At 41.8% G+C, this 17,759-nt stretch overlaps 2 protein-coding genes across 2 annotated transcripts in view; both read left to right on the forward strand.

Annotated features, from left to right (window-relative positions):
• The window catches only part of LOC129738067 (limbic system-associated membrane protein), a 335,222-nt gene that overhangs the window by 258,047 nt on the left and 59,416 nt on the right, over nucleotides 1–17,759 (forward strand). The window lies entirely within an intron of this gene.
• LOC129740670 (antigen 5 like allergen Cul n 1-like) lies at nucleotides 4,181–5,374 on the forward strand. The gene is made up of 3 exons (XM_055732410.1): nucleotides 4,181–4,218; nucleotides 4,285–4,810; nucleotides 5,001–5,374. The coding sequence occupies exons 1-3, from the start codon at nucleotides 4,197–4,199 to the stop codon at nucleotides 5,221–5,223; spliced, it is 771 nt and encodes a 256-aa protein (XP_055588385.1). The 5' UTR covers nucleotides 4,181–4,196; the 3' UTR covers nucleotides 5,224–5,374.

Consider the following 17,759-nt stretch of genomic DNA (forward strand, 5'->3'; position numbering starts at 1 on the left):
TCGTCCTTATTAACTGTTCGCTGTTTTTGCGATATTGTCGTTATTATACATCGTATTCAGATGAAAATTGGTACACGATAGTTTTGAGTGACGTGTAATCGATTTGAGGTATCCAATTTAGTGTAAGGGGCCAGCAAAAGGGGGCGTCCATATTAAATTTTCAGTATCTTAGTGATATTGTCGTTTCTATACATCGGATTGGGATGAAAATTTGCACATAGGAGTTATTAGGGACAAATAACTGATTTCACTTATCCGAACTAAAATCAGGGGTCGGCCAAAGGGGTCGTCCATGCTAACTATTCACTGTTGATGCAATATTGTCGTTATTATACATCGGATTCAGACGAAAATTGGTACACGAGAGTTTTGAGAGATAAGCAATGGATTTCAGGTATTCAATTCAGTTTAAGGGGCCGAAAAAAAGGATCGTCCATATAAACCTTTCAATATTTTTGCAATATCGACGTTATTATACATCGAATTGGGATGAAAATTTGCACACGGGAGTTTTCAGGGACGGACAATCGATCTCAGATGTCAAATATTTTGCCAGGGGTCCACGGAAGGGGTCGTCCATATAAATTAATTTTTCACTATTTTTAGCAATATTGACGTTATTATTTAATGGATTGCTTTGATAATTTGCACACGGGAGTTTTGAGGGAAGGACAATCGATTTCAGATATCAAAGTTTTTATAAGAGCCCCCGAAAGGGGTTTAGCTTTTTGACAATAATTGCGTTGTTATGCAATGATTTTGTCGAAATTTATACACGTGGTTTTTGATTCCTGATTTCATATTTAGTAGCAGACAACAGACGAAGTGATCATCCAATATTTTTGCAATTATAACTTAACAATGAATCTGGAAAATGCTTGGCAATTGACTTTTATACAAACTGTTCATGACATATTCCAAGTTGAAAGCGAAACGGAGTTCGTATGGGATCAGCTAGTATGAATATAAATTTAAATTTCATTTGGATAACACCAACTATAACGACGATTTTCCAAATAATAAATTTTAAATAAAATTTTCAAATAAAATAAGTTATTCAATCCAAATTAATAATCTTTCTAGGCGTTGAAATTATTTTTGTTTAAAAATTACAAAAACTTTATTTAAAATGAAAAAAATTAACTTTAAAAAGGAATTCAATTGCTGAAAAAGTTAGGGTTACTGTTTTTTTTTTGTTTTTTTAAACATCTTCTAGAAACACACCTTGAATTGGATATTTTAAATTGAGATATCCTTGGCTCAGAGGCTTGAAAGGTGAAACCTAAGACCTACGACACGAGGCCTGAGTCATGAGAACTGACACCTGAGACATGGGACGTGAGACATAAACTATGAGACATGAGACTTAAGGCCTGACATTTGAGAAATGGGAAGTGAGTCATACTACATGAAACATGAAAAATGGGGCGGAAGTCCTGTAACATGAAATATAAAAAAAGAGTCATCAGGCTTTATTTAACACATTGTGGACCGCGAAAAAGTCAAAACCGTTAAACACCAAAATTCAGCTTTTTAAATCTCTGAAACCACTGGACCAAATCTTACATATTTAACCTTCCCATGCCGTTCGGGTCAATATGACCCGAAGCGTACATTTAAAATCTCTTTATCATCATTCCAATATACTGAAGAACTAAGAATTTTGACAGACCAAGTATGTTCTATGAAAATAATGATCAAATGAACGTCAAAAAATTGAAATTAGAGTTTTGAAAATCGGTTCCTTGGGAAATGAAATACAGCTAAGCAAAGCAAAAATTGGATATCGTTTTTTTAAAGTTAGATTTTTTTCTACCGGAAGATCTGAGATAGCGGTCAAAACTTTCATTGGACCCCAACATATCTATACACTTTCGGATAGATGGATTCTTGACGATTTCAAACATCAATGAAACACTTAAATACAGGAAAGCTGTCAAAAGTTATGAGCATTTTAAAAATAAAATTGATTTTTCGGACTTTTTACTTTCTGAACCAGTTTCTGATAACTTGGTAATACATATCGACTTTATTTTAAAATTTTGAGTAATAAGAACAAATTACCTACACAATGAATATAATATCATTAAAATCGGTTAACATTTACAGCCAGGAGAACGAAATCAAACTACAACTCAAATTTCCCCAAAACGGATATTTTGCGAACGGCATGGGAAGGTTAAAATCTTGAATCACTGGAAGTGTTATGATCCATTTTGTAGATTACTGTTTCATTATTAGATTCTCAACACTAAAGTTATGCTTCTAAGACCGATGACATAGTTAGTACGATGCGATGTCTCGTCTCATGTCTCATGTCTCATGTCTCATGTCTCATGTCTCATGTCTCATGTCCCATGTCTCATGTCTCATGTCTCATGTCTCATGTCTCATGTCTCATGTCTCATGTCTCATGTCTCATGTCTCATGTCTCATGTCTCATGTCTCATGTCTCATGTCTCATGTCTCATGTCTCATGTCTCATGTCTCATGTCTCATGTCTCATGTCTCATGTCTCATGTCTCATGTCTCATGTCTCATGTCTCATGTCTCATGTCTCATGTCTCATGTCTCATGTCTCAGAATTTCATAAGACTCTTATGAAAAACAATTTTCCACTCTAAAAAGTGGTTCAAAAGACACATCTTATGAAAAATTATAATAACAATTTGTCGAAGCATACAATTGATCTTCCTTTGCTTCGACGCATCCAATTTAGTTTATAATACAGTGAATTTAAGAAAGTTAGAGGATCATTTCATTTTGAAGGTTCGCTCAAAGAGATTCTTGTAATTTAACCATTTTAACAACATTGTACTTATCTTGACGATACAACTGTACCTATTTGCCTTTCAACCTTACTATTATGATAGCATCTTTGTTTTTCAACTCGTGCCGAAAGAGATACCAATTGTACACCCAAAATAATGTGCACGTCGTGGCTATGTGAAAAACTACATAATTTTCATCCAACTGATTTTTAACGTAGATACTGCGAAATAAATATGTAAACACTACCTTATAAGAATTATTGTTTCATGCAATTCACCAACAAGTTTCGTGAATTTTTAGTAGGTCTAACGCGATATAATGATAACTGCTATGTTAAATGTGTCTGGTGATAAAATGAATTATAGGTAAGGTTGCCAGAAGTTTTTCAGCACGTATCCGGGCTGACCCGGTAAACTTCGTTTCACCCGTTACTTAATGAATCGTTGGAAAATGTTTAAAGTTCTTTAACTTCTTCCTGCTAGTGAATCAGTTTTCATGAAAATCGTCTTCAAGTTATTCGAATTTTGTCCCGTTTCTAGTTGATTTAGCATAGGAGCCCCCTTCCATAAAAAGTAATAATCTTGAAACTATTATACAAACCATCTCTGGCCCGAAAAACCCTCGGATACCAAATTTCACTTCATTCCGACCGACCATTCACGTGATGGAGTTACAAAGAAAACGCCTCCATTTTTATATATAAGAAGATTGGCAACTTTCTGACCGGTAAATTTTTCTGCTTGCGCGTGGTTATCGAGTTAATTTTAAAAACATCGCGAAACCGGGAAATGGAAAAAACTAGCATTCAGAAATTTCACACCTTAAACAAAGGCAACTGTCTGAAAGGAGGACTGCCATTTTTTTTTATAGGAATTCGTACAAGAACACGTTCGGAATAAAAAAAATGATCCAGATGAACTTTAAGTCATCCACTTCATTTTTTTTGTAAAATTCATGCGGCAGTTAAGTAATTTAAAGTAGTTACTGCAAAACACACTTCAAATCGATGGAATGCCACAAAATCTAAGTCTACGTGAAAAATCCCGTATATTTTATTTCTAAATTATTTTACGTGTTCCAACAACTCTTGAATGATTCGTTGAAATTAGGATGGTTGATTCAAACATCAAAGCATTGTTTTAGAGAATTTCTGTATGTATATTGTATAGAAAATAATTCTTCATTTTCATGTGCTGATATATTTGAATTTTGTTTAAAAAATGTTTAGTTTCTTCAATATGTCAGATGTTGTTTCTGTACAAGAAAAATCGTTGAAATATACAAGTTTATAAAGAGAAACTAGCCCTGTTTGAACAGTCTGACCACAAAACCACTTGTTCAACTATTGCAATGAGCAGAAAGATGCATCATTGAGTTGTATAAATTAATAAACTTCGTGGCTTGATGTTCAGTGTCACATCATCATGGATCAAATATTTCAATTCCGTAAGATTTCAGTTACTATCAATCAATAGCCTTAGGTTAAATTTCATTTTTATTTGTTTCCATCAGTTTTGCTCTGCCTTGTCGCCTCGCAAGTATCTCCAAACCCGGAGGTTGATTACTGCTCCAAGCAGAGGGACTTGTGTCGACCTAACGAAAGGCATGTTCATTGCGATAAGATCTCCGGCTACGGCGATAAATGTGGAATCGAAAGTTGTATGGTGAAGAAAAACGAAATAATCAAGGAAGCGCTTCTGGACAGACACAACCAGTTGCGATCGGACATTGCCCTAGGGAAATATCCAGGCTTCGATACCGCCAAAAAGATGTCAACACTGAGCTGGGATGACGAGCTGGCCCTGGTGGCCTCTTACAATGGCAAGCACTGCGCATTCGAACATGATGAGTGTCGAGCTACCGATACGTTCAAGATGGCTGGGCAAAATCTAGCGATCCGGTCACATTCGAGCTTCGGAAGGGGAATAGAACAGTATAAAAATACTAAAGAAGTGGTCGTAAATATGACCCAAGCGTGGTTCGACGAAATTAAGGATTGTAACATGGAGTACCTCAGAACTGGCAGTGGTCCGGTGACGTGAGTACTGATCAATAATTTTTGATTATTGTGAAGATTATATGGTTGAAACGAAGTGTATAAACACTAGCAGATCGATGAAATATTTCAATTTGATTAAATTTTAGTCTGTTCTCAACTCAAGTTGTCAACCAAAGAAAATGCTTCCATTCTCAAGGAAATATTAACCTGTTTTTAACAAACATTGCAGCGGTGTTGTCGGACATTTTACCCAGATCGTAGCAGATCGCTGCACCAAGGTTGGATGTGTTCTCGTACGCTGGCGTCACCCTGACGAGGGCAAGAATGAAGTCAGCTACTACTTGGTGTGTAACTATTCCTTCGGAAATTTGCCGCCTTACTACGAATCGGGCCCAACTGCTTCGGAGTGTAAGAAGGTTAACCCAAGGTATCCCGGCCTGTGTGATGATTGATAGGAGTAGTCAATGACTATCGTTTGTAAAAAAAAGAGAAACAACGAAAGAAGTCTGTTATGGCTGGTAATTTCCCCACTTGAAAAAAAATTGTATGAAACTAACATATGTGTAAAAATGTCGAATAAAGACAAATCTTATCATTGCTTAACTTGAGTAGGGCTGAATACATTGCAAATTGGTAATCTTTTTCCCAAATTTGGTTAAAAAAATCGATTTTACAAGTACTCTGGTAAAAGCTAGTAGTCATGTAGTGAAATATAATTGATTATAGGTGATAATATTGATTGATTTCTGACAGATGTTTGAAACACCTTTGGTAAAAAGGTTTGACTGGTGAATACCAATCCCAAGTGCTAGTAGCAGGATTGAACTAGTTGAAAAATCATAGATACTGTTCTTTGAAACGATTTCAAAAGCGCTACGTTTTTTCCCCAAAATGCACTAAACTTGTGATCGAGTGCAATCGAAAATGAGTGCTGAGCTGGAAGAGTAGGAGGAATCCCAAAACAGGTCTCTACGGAGTAATTTTTTGTTTCTCTTGCAATCGCGCTAGGCATCAAGTGGTAGGTAGACAACCTTTTTTTATAAGTTGATCACCCAGGTGGAAAATTCTTTTTACGGATTGCATACCAAGGCGCGGCGAGCCGTCGCGTCCCCCCAGTATGCTATTCTAGGGGTGCAACTAGTCGACTCATGATACTAAGAACCCTTACGCCATGAAGTCCACCTGAAGCCTCTGGTCATAATTCCCATCCGAAACTGCATCGAAGGCTGTACCAGAGATGGGATACCAAGTCCGTGCTTAAGCGCTCATCGGCTTACTCGGTTTCAAGTCAAAACTCCAGCATATAAACCCTACCTTTTGGTATGATTCAAGTCTAAGGACCTCTGCTCTGACGACTCGAGGTTCGGCTTTTGCTCGTAACTCGAGGCTCATTTGGTTTGCACGATTATCGTGCGCTCCCCCTCCGTTCGAGATCACTGCAAGAGGCCAATGACCTCTCCTCTAAGGACTCGAGATCTTGGCTCAACTTGGTTTGTATCGAGGCCCTCTCCTCTTTGCCCGTCCGTGTGCCAAATCAAGAGCAGCTTACCCTAGGCATACGCCTGTCACAGCACACGTCCGGGACTTTACGAAACTACTCGGATGATTCCCGGCGGAGACGTCATCCTACACCGACTCGAGTGACTCACCCGCCGACGATGTCCACCGGCCACGATCCGAGCTGTTCCTATGGTGCTGCCAGTTGGACATCGAGGCCTCTCTGGCATGTTTCCGCACATTGGGCATGTTCCTATTCTCGTAGCAGAAGATAACTTTCTCTAGCAAGACCGAGATGGGCATAACCCCCGCCACCTCATCAGCAGCTACCGAGGACACCGTTCGGTAAGCGCTGATTACTCGCAAATTTATCAGCCGCTGCACACTGCAGAGCTTCTGCAGGTTTCACTGTCTGCTGAAGGCTGCCTTCCAGGCTACCGTTCCGTGCCGCAAAACGGACGAGATCACACTCGCCAAGACCCTCCTGCTGCAGCGGATCGCCGAACTATTCGACATGGCCCGTGAAAAAGCTGCTGTAGCCATTTCCGCTCTTTTACAGGCGTAGTTGACGTGGGCCGTATGCTCAGCCGGTCGTTGATCATCACCCCCAGCTACTTGATCACACGCTTGGACTCGATTGCACACGGTCCAGCTGCAATCGTCCCTGATTGTGCCGAAGTCAGGTTGCTGATCAGCACTAAATTTCCACCATCTCAATCGCTACTGTTGCGAGGAGCTCTCCAGTTGATAGCCAGATGCCAGGAAAACCACGGCGTCGGCGAATTCCACAAGTCTCTCTCCCGTGGGGAGACGCAGTCTTAGCAGTTCGTCGTAGACAATATTCCACAATACCGGGTCAAGTATCGATCCTTATGGAACCCCTGCCAAGACACTCACTGTCGCTGGTCATATATTGTAGTTGGCGGTTACGGAAGTAACACTCCGCCATCCTACAGATATATGCCAGAATCTTCATATGAATGAGCGACGACCTGGAAGGAATGAAAAGCATAATTCTGGTCCCTACCCCTGTGGATGTAGTATCATAGGGTGAATCCAAGGGGCACATACGATGGCCCGGGTGATTTTTATGTTACGAACTCACTCACGGCAGCAAACACCCGGCTGCTATGGTTTGAAGTCAAATTTCCATCTTGTAAAAAAAAGCATAAAGGCAGAAACACAATACAGCGTCGGTCGTCGCGTCACGTCAGCGGTCAACGCTGTCGATAAGTACTAAAACGCGGACGCGACGCACCCGACGATTTTTGCATCACAATTCAGCGTCAAGAGACATCTAAGATGTCTCTTGACGCTGAATTGTGATGCAAAAATCGTCGGGTGCGTCGCGTCCGCGTTTTAGTACTTATCGACAGCGTTGACCGCTGACGTGACGCGACGACCGACGCTGTATTGTGTTTCTGCCTTAAGTCTGATCCTCACTAGCCTTAACGAGTCAAATGATCATATATTACCTAGCAGCTGGCAGCGAAGCCTGAGCAATGGTGCAACTCGATAAAAACTAGGTCCGGATAAGTCTCAATTCTAAGGCACCGTGATGGAAGAATTCTCAGTCGATAACGGAACCTGTGGGCAGGGACTGTAACCAACGGTTCCCCAGACTGCTCAGCCGAGCTTAGAGGGGTCTACCCCCTCTTCCCCTTTGGTTTATTGGGATGTCCTACCTTATGGTTGCGTCTTATTGGCGGCGAGTGGAAACAGTCGACATATGTGGGCCACGGAATGGCTTCTCCCCGACAACGGGTGTCGGAAGGACCCTTGAACATCGGTCCTAGGTAAGGTCAACGGGTCACTGCTGATATCGCTTGCACTGTTTGTTCACCTCTGACGTCCAGGCCGTCGATTATACTGATAGCTGTCTGATTGCACTACACTGATTTCGAGCACCACGAGGGAGGAATTCCGGTGCAAATGGTCGACACACGCGGTCAATGCACAGGCGGTCGAAGAGTCAAGTCAGGCACAGCACGGACCCCATGACGTCCAAAAAAGTTGACGAATGCTGGTAATGCGGCCAAATGCGTTCAAGCCTTAGAACGGCCAGCACGGGTAGATGGATGCTGACAAGGCGGCGCAATGTATCAACCCAAAAACGGCCAGCACTGGTTGACGGACGCTGGCAAGGCGGCGGGATGGTTCTCTAAGCCAAATATCGGGGTCTTGGATGTTCGAACGCTCTTCATGATTGCTTTATGGCGTTTGCAGGATTGTGTGGCTTCGTTGAGATTTTCCATCCAAATGAAGCAGATCATGCATGTCGGGTCCGGGACGGTTCCAACTATAAAAACCCCTCAGATGACCACCCAATAACGGTTTTCGGATCCGAAAATAACTAAACACGGCGATTAGACTTCTACTTTATCTATTTCGCACTTTTCGCGATACCGAATAACTTCACAGTCCGTTGAGCACTGTCATGGTTATCTCAATCAATGCGTGCAGTGATCCTGAGAGAAGTTCGAGGATCATTTTTACTTGTAAATTACTGATCGATATTATTAGGGATGATCAATCCCACAATCGGCCACCCTGACCATCATCCGGCCCGGATGATGTTTTCCTTTGATCGCTGAGTTCATCTCCGTTTTCTTCATAGCCGTCGTTCATCGGGAACCGCGAACCTTTATGAAAACCAACCTCCTCGAAGTCGAACCTATTGTTTCGCTTTTTCTTGACCGCCCGATACGATCCTAGGAACTTTCGTGCGATCTTGAGATGGCTCCCGAATTGAGTGCGATTAGTCGCTACCAAATCTCCTGAATCATATTCATTGGATTTCGCTTGTCCGATTACACTTTTCATGATGAAATACACTTTCGGAGTTCGATCTTCCTCCCGCATCGAGCGAATCCACTACGTAAACGTAGGGTTCAGTGATATCCAAAGAAGATGATAACTGATGAACAAACTGATCATCGTGAGGGAAAAATTTGGATCCACTCACAGACACACGCACATCACCATGCAAGAGAAGGTTACGCCCGATAAGAATCTTCATGTCGAAATCTTCATTGTCGAGTACACTGAATTTCAGGACCATCACTGTACCGTCAATATCCACTTGCAGTATACAGGTTCCCACGGTGGACGTGGGTCCACTTATTGTCTTAAGTTCTTGTTTCTCGTTATGATTGAGCAGTGCTCCTACTTCTTTTAGAAAGTCCAATCGCACTAGGGAAACAGCTGCACCACAATCAAATAACGCCTCAATTTGTGTCGAGTTAATCATAACGGGTAAAAAGGTTCCGTTCACGACCGATCTATCACTACACAAATTCACTTCGTTTTTCTTCTGGCAATCTCGCATTAAATGCCCGGGAAGTTTGCAGTTGTAACACACTTTTGATTCCGCATTACGTGCAACAAATGAACTACTCATCCGTCCTTGCTTTATTGCAACGCTCCTCTCATCCCTAGTTTCAACGCTGTTAAATTTATTTGCTTTTGCATTTTGATAAACTCTGAGCTTCTCCTTAAAATCATCAACGGTCTTGGCACCGTATAAGAGAGTTTTTTCAGGCCCATAATCAATGATTCCGTTTACCGTATGCGCTATGATCGATTCAGCGTCCAAATCAGCTTTCGATCCTAACTCGCGCATCAAAAGGTAGTATTCAGAAACAGACTCTGATGGGAGCTGCTTGCGGTTGCGTAACTTTTCGTGAACAATAGCACTGTTTTCAACGCAATCAAACTCTCCGATGAGAAAACTTTTCATAGCTCCCCAATTTGTTACGTGTCGAACCGTGTTGAGTGACGACCTTGCTAGGCCGGTTAGTTTTTTCTTTGCCACCACATACTTTCGAAGCTCCGACAAACCGATCGAATCAGCCATCTCCTCGAAATCGAGAATCCATTTCCGAACCGAATAATATTCTGTGCCGGAAAACTCGTTGAACGCAGACTCAACTTCTGTAACAGTGAGCCTTGCAGCTTCGTACGTTGCATTGTTGACAAAGCCAGCAGCACCAGACTCAGCAGCACCTTCATTCCAGGAGTAGTCGTTCTCACTTCTCACTCTTTCACCAATGTCACTGAGAGTCGCACTTGGTTGTAGATGGAGATGACGTTGTGGGGTACTCAAACCAGTAGGCGTATGCGCACGCAAACGCAGGTCCTCTATTACACCGTGCAACCGTGTGTTCTCCATGCGTAAATCACTCATTTCGTTTCTGATCTCTTGCAGTTGGTGGGTCATGTTCGCAATCGAAGTGTTAGAAAAATTGAGCTGATCTAAAAGCCGGGCGAAATCTTCTCCATTTGGGCTCCATCTTGGAAGGAATTGCGGAGAACCAGCAGGGCCGTTGAATCCAAACGGGTACATGGTAGTTGTAGAAATCGAATGAGGTTGTGTGCGCAACTTTTACAAAAGATCTATCGCACCACACTTTCTTTTTCCTTTTCTCGATCTCAGGCCAATATCACACTATAGCTAACTTATGAATAATTTTTAGAATATCCACTTTTGCCACTATAAGTCAGATATTGCTTCATAAAAACTGACTATCAAGACCTCCTGTCTTGAGAACTTAACTGTTCTGCAATTAAACTAATTTTCCTAGTTCTTTTGCTCAATTCGACTCAATACACGGAATGAACATGGGTCATGAGGTATCCCGGACGAGCCCCCAAATTTGTCGGGTCCGGGACGGTTCCAACTATAAAAACCCCTCAGATGACCACCCAATAACGGTTTTCGGATCCGAAAATAACTAAACACGGCGATTAGACTTCTACTTTATCTATTTCGCACTTTTCGCGATACCGAATAACTTCACAGTCCGTTGAGCACTGTCATGGTTATCTCAATCAATGCGTGCAGTGATCCTGAGAGAAGTTCGAGGATCATTTTTACTTGTAAATTACTGATCGATATTATTAGGGATGATCAATCCCACATGCATGCGGTCTTTGACCCCCCCCCCCCCCCTACGCCATAAAATTCACCTGGGGCCACTGACCTTTGTTCCCACCTCGAATTGTTTGACTCACTGTACTTCAATAGTGGGAGGTCAATTCGCGCTAATGCGCTCCAAGGCAATACTCGTCACCGAATCCTCTGTCACCAATACCTCATTCTATCAAAACTTGAAACGCAACCCCTCCTCTGAAGAGTTAGGACCGACATCTCATCGTGTTAAAAGAAGTCCCCATTACCGCAGCTATTAACTTTGTGGATCTAGTCCAGGAAGTCCAGAAACACAAAGCGAGTTGTCGACGACAGCTCCTCTGTTCGAACACGCTGGTCAGGAGGCAAGCCTCCTAAGCCACGTGTAGGACTCAGACTCCTCCGAACTCTCTAGTGTTGACTTAAGTCACCACTCAGCGCAACAAGATCGAGCTGTAGACCACCCTCATCAGGTCACACTCGCGATTCAGGCGCAACACTTCCTGAAACGCGTGTCGAACCCTGACACCTCCCCCCGAACTGTAAAACACGTCCCTAAATGATCGGCCCACCATTGGCCACCACTCTGCGCATCTACTCGCTTTGCGAGTCGGGTCTTTACCCACCGAAACGCAAAACGAGTTGGCGATCGCTCTCCCTTCGGTCACGTCCGCATTTCAGGGCCATGACCCCCCGAACGCGTGTTGGACCCTCACCCTCACACCCGAATACTGGTACCCAAGTACCCGGGTGCACCACTTCTTCCGCGCGGGTTTGGCAGACCCGTCGACGGCCACTAGTGGGTTTAGTGACAGTTCTCTTGGCCGTACATCTGCAATACGCCGGACTTGCAGACACGTTTCCGCCCTGGACCACGAGGAGGTGGAACTACCAGCCCAGAGCTATGAGCGACGATCTGGAAGTAAAGACAAGCATAATTCTGGTCCCTACCCCTGGATGTAGTATCATAGGGTGAATCCAAGGGGTACATGCCCAGAGTGATTTTAGCGTTACGAACTCACTCACGGCAGCAAGCACCCGGCTGTTATGGTTTGAAGTCAAATTTCCATCTCGTAAAAAAAGCATAATTCTGGTCCTCACTAGCTCTCACCTCACGCCATAACGAGTCCTATGATCACAAATAACAGCTGGCAGCTGGCGGCAAAGCCTGAGCAATCGTGAAACTCGATAAAAACTAAGTCAGGATGAGTCCCAATCCTGAAGCACCGTGACGAGAGGATGTATAGCTGAAAGAATTCTCATTCGATAACGAAACCTGTGGTCAGGGACTGTAGCCAACGGTTCCCCATACTACTCAGACGAGCAAGAAAACCCCCTCTAAGGCTCTAGGTAGGCACATTCGAAGATTCGGACCAAGGAAACACCTAAAATGCGTGTTAAAAAATTCTTACCTTTATTTCCCTATATTGCGCTCCCAAATATGGCCACTAGCACTTCACCTAGGGTGTATTGGGTTGTTCTACCTTATGGTTACGTCTTACAGGCGACGAGCAATCTTATTTATTTATTTATTTATTTCGTCAACCGTAACGTAGACTAGTTTGATACATGTGCATTTCCTTAAGAATAGGTTTAAGCAGTGTCTGCTTTTCAATTTCTTCTTAAGAGTTTAGATTTCTTCGATTAAAATATTGTTTGAGTTTTTGCCGAGACATTGTAAAGTCAATGGTTTCGCAGTGTTGATTGTAAGAGGCCATCATGCGATTTATTGGCCCGTTTTTCGCGTAGTTTGTGCGATAGTGATTGATGAAAAATAAATTTCGATTTCGGAGTTGCCGAGAAGGTGCATAAAAGTTTAATTTTGATCGAATTTCCATTGAGTCAATACGCTGCGAAACAATATCGTTTACAAATGAAACCATTGCATATTCACGGCGTTCTTTTAGTGTTTGTATGTCAATAAGCATGCAGCGCGCGAACGAGAACAGTCGAGACATGTGGGCCACAGAATGGCTTTTCCTCGACAAGGGGTGCCGGAAGGACCTTTGAACACTGCTTGTTCACCTCTGACGTCCAGGCCGTAGATTATATTGATGGCTGTCTGATTGCACTACACTGGTTCCGAGCACCACGAGGAGGGAATTCCGGTGCAAATGGTTGATACACGCGGTTGATGCACAGGCGGTCGAAGAGCCAGGCCAGGACCCATTGACGTCCAACAAAGTTAACGGATGCTGGTAATGCGACCAAATGCGTTCAAGCCTTAGAACGGCCAGCACGGTTAGACGAATGCTGACAAGGCAGCGCGATGTAATCAACCCTAAGACGGTTGACGGATCCTGACAAGGCTGCGGGATGGTTCTCTAAGCCAAATATCTATCGGGGTCCTGTTCGAACGCTCTTCACGAGTGCTTTATGGCGTTCTAAGGATTCTGTGGCTTCGTCGAGATCTTCCATCCAAATGAAACGGATCTTACATGCGGTCTTTGACCCCGACCTCAGGTCAAAGGCTTTGTGCTATGCCTCTTTTTAGCAACAACATGTGGTGTTCTTCCACAACTTGTGGCAGCCCTCCAGAACAGAAAAAAAACTATAGAAATTGTGGTCACTTCGCTGTAAAACGAGAGAGACTGTGGCAAAATATCAAGGAACGCGCATTCCAAGGAAGTCTCTCTCCAGTTAGAAATATGCGAAATTCTCTTAGTCCAGTGTGTGTTGTACCGAAGCTTACGAACATCCTTGCTCTTTTAAGTACACAGTTAAAAAAGTGGAGCAGTCTGTCACACCCAGGGACAGGCTGTAAAGAGAGTCTCGTGTGTCGAACATGTCTTTCTGTCACATGTCACCATTTTTGGCGGTTTGTCACAACTTGCGGCAGTCTTCCACAACGTGTGGTGGGCTTCGACAATTTTTGACGGCCTTCGGCAACTTATGCTGAAGAAACGAGAGATTGTGACGATTCCACAATTTGTGCCTTAAAACTAGAGGGATTGTGGCAAACATCACGGAACAAACATTTCCAAGGAAGTAGGTATCTCTCTATCGCCTACTCAGCTCTTGTAATTCGCTTAAATGCCAATCAATCGTGCTTCCAAGCATTGCAAACGCGTGTTTGGTGCCACAATCTGTTTCGATTTACGGCAATGTTGTCACAATCTCTCTTTTTCCTTTGGCACAAGTTGTGGAGGGCTACCACAAATTGTGGAAGACCGCCAAAACTTATGGCTGAAGAGAGAAACGTTTGACACACGAGCTTTGACACACAGCCTATCCCTGGCAAGGGATAGGCTGTGAAAAGAATCTCGTGTGTAAAATGCGTCTCTCTTCAGCCACAACTTTGGACAGTCCTTCACAACTTGTGACGGTCTTCCACTGCTTGTGCCAAAAAAACTGTAGAGATTGTGACAATTCGCAGTGAAACGAGAGAGACTGTGGAAAATTGTCACGGAACACGCACTTCTAAGAAAGTTTCTCTCTCCATCGCCTACTCCTGTTTTAACCTCGTGTGGTGAACATATCTCACTTGAACCACTAGTTGAGGCGGTCTTCCACAACTCGTGGCGGCCTTCGGTAATTTGTGACATCTATCGACTATTTTTGCTGTAGAAACGAGAGAGATTGTGGCCATTCCACAATTTGTGCCTTAAAACGAGAGAGATTGCCATGGAAGTCTCTCTCCATAGCCTACCCCTGTTGAAACGCTCTTCAACTCGTTGTTCATGTGCGGACGTCTCTACACAAATCGGCTAGTGCGAGATTGTGAACAATTTTGCTCCGAGTAGCAGAGATGCCATCCATGCTGGCATGCTGCTCCATTTAATATAATGTGCGAAACAGCTTATTCATTTAAAATGGTAATCAGAGCATACTCAAAGTTGGTCCGGTCCTTATGAAAAGTCAGTAAAATTACTAGGGGAAAGGTTTCCTAAATGGGCCTATCGGGTTAAATGACCCTACGACTGTTTGATGAAATGGCTGACTATACAGCTTATCTGACCAATGCATTTTGAGGGTGATACGCTTAGAACATAAGGCATGAAAGAATTTTATGAATTTACAAACTCAAAAAAATTTAAAAAATCATACAAGGTTTTGATACATTTTGATGTAATATATCGACTTTTAAAAATAATACGTAAAGAAACTTAAAACAAAAACTAGGATGGTTTTTGTTTCTTACTCAAATGAACTTGAGAAATTAAACATATTTCAGCTTTTGTGAAGGTTTAATAATGATTATATAGTGGAATAATAGAGTGTTTTTGTATGCCCCCATCATGTTTGTAAAATGCCTCCATCCTAAAATAACAGGTTAAATGGAATAAATAAATGATTTTTATCATTGAACCTTCAAATATAAGCTCTGAATAACATCTTTAGAGAGAATTGAAGATCTAAAAACAGATTTGATAAAGTTTTTCTCATGGATGAACTCCCTCCATAGTGTGGCAACCCTAACTTTTGGTTTATTCTATAAAATTATAACATACATAGATTTTTATAAAACTTCAGCTTTGTCGTACGGAAATTAATACTTTCCAGCAGTTTCAATAAAATTATTCGGAAATATTGCCCAAAAAACAGAAATTTTGTTCAAATATAAATAGGCGCATTTAGCCCGCACGGTTTGAGGTTCGGCATTTTAGACAACAGTTATGATAAAATCGTTTTCTTGGAAACAGAAGAAAATTTTAACATAAAAATTACTCCAATGCATAGAAAACAGATGCCTGCACACGTGTATATAGTTTTTGTACACATATTCGATGTGATATTTGATTAAATCAGTGTTCTGCTTAATAGGCGCATTTAGCCCGCTCCTCCCCTATATCATTCACCTGGAGACAGCACCAGTAAAAGTTTCCCCGTTGAACAATCCTTTATTTAACATAAAATTGTATTATTCGGGGAGCCCTTGTATCTGACCTGGTTGACGTTGAAACTTTGACAGTGAAATTCAATCTACGAAAATGGCCTGTAGCTGTGTTTCAACCCCCACAAATGAACCAAAACCGCACAGGAGCAGACGTAGAAGAACAAGAAATGGAGACGCGATGATGTATTGAATAATTTTTGCGTACACGTTCCCACAAGGTCTGATGCCAAAAAAAAACCCCACGTGGATTTTCGCCGGTACAGATTTAATGAATAATTCATTGCAGATTCGTCATTTTCCTTGCACCCTGGCGCGCTTTTTAGTTTTCGTAGCTTTTCGATGCCTGAATATTGAATTTTTATCTCGTCGGGAGACGAAAGGACGAAAGATCGGGGGAATTGTGATAGCCTATCGGTTTTTGCGGGTGTCTGAGGCTGTCAGCATGTGTGAATGCTGAATTGCGAACTGTGGGAAAAGCTGATAAGGTGTCTTTTTCAGGACATTGAAGCGTATTCAGAAAGAATTCAGACAGAATAATTGACAAAACACCCAGCTGGTAAGGTAAAGAGAGAATTTTTACTCTCTCTTTTCCCAGAATTTTTTTTTTCTTAAGTTCTCTCGAATATTTTAATGTGATCCTTTTTCTCGATAAATTTAAAACCTATGCCAATTTTGGTTCTAAAAAAGACACATTTATGGAGCCAGACATGTTTTTACACATTCTTGGCCTAGGAAAAGCATCGATTGGCGTTATAATAAGTATGCAGCCTTTTTATTTTGGTGTAGCCATGAGTAACATAAAAATGCATATCCTTACTGATAAAACGAAATGAGAAAGCCCAAATTCTTATTCAAAGATTATGTCTGGAATTTCTCAATTTGTATCTAAAAAATAACTATTGCTGGTTTTCGTACTGTTTTTTTAAATAAGTTTTTAAGAACACTTTGCCTTTTGACTGATTATTTACGAGAACTTTTGCAAGACATTTTGGTTGCTTCTCGGAACACAGATTGAGGGCTTGAAGTATTATTGAGAATCCAGTCTCCTCCTTCATGGTGTTCCTTCGGTCTGCTTTCATCAAACTTTTCTTCACCTCAGGTCACAAATCAACTCTGCCTTCCTTTTCTACCGAGTAGCAATGCTAATCCTATTGTGGGTTTTATCCTGAGTTTTTGGCTCTTTTGCTGCTGATTCAGAACATAACCAAATTTGCACAAAACATGTCAAATGCCACCTCTCCCTCAATATTTCACAGTACCCTTATTCTGGGGTTTTGCCTGAAAAAAGGCTATCGCTTTAATGCCCAAATAATCGTTCTCGGCTTTGCGGGGATCCGACAAGGATTAGCTTTCGGGCATTTTTTCAGACAACTTCAGAGGATTTATTATTTAGAATCGAAAACACGTCCGTTGTAAGAACAAATAAAAAAATACGTTGGTTGTACTCATAAATTTCAAATTAAGGCTAACATGCAAACAACGGAATGGGAATTGAGTTCAATTTTTAATTTTTTTCGGGAGATGTCTCTCTGCGCTTGAAATTCCGAAGAATATCTATGAATGAAGAAAATTTCTTTTTGAACGACAAATGCTAATCGCATCCCAGAAAATTCAAGCCTGAGTTCTATCGGGGACCGGCCGGATATTTACTAGCGACATGAAAATAACTTAGACGGTGCAGTCAGTAATTTTTTCGAAATTTTTCAAATTGATTTTTTTTTGGTTAATTTTCTTTACTCAGTGAA

Source organism: Uranotaenia lowii, chromosome 1, assembly GCF_029784155.1.
Source record: "Uranotaenia lowii strain MFRU-FL chromosome 1, ASM2978415v1, whole genome shotgun sequence".
Classification (NCBI taxonomy): domain Eukaryota; kingdom Metazoa; phylum Arthropoda; class Insecta; order Diptera; family Culicidae; genus Uranotaenia; species Uranotaenia lowii.

Bases quoted from the DNA above. Each gene is read 5' to 3' on its own strand.
- LOC129740670 (XM_055732410.1), top strand. From the start codon at position 4,197: ATGGATCAAATATTTCAATTCC. The intron at 4,219-4,284 runs GTAAGATTTCAG...TGTTTCCATCAG, and splicing joins GGATCAAATATTTCAATTCC to TTTTGCTCTGCCTTGTCGCC. The intron at 4,811-5,000 runs GTGAGTACTGAT...CAAACATTGCAG, and splicing joins ACTGGCAGTGGTCCGGTGAC to CGGTGTTGTCGGACATTTTA.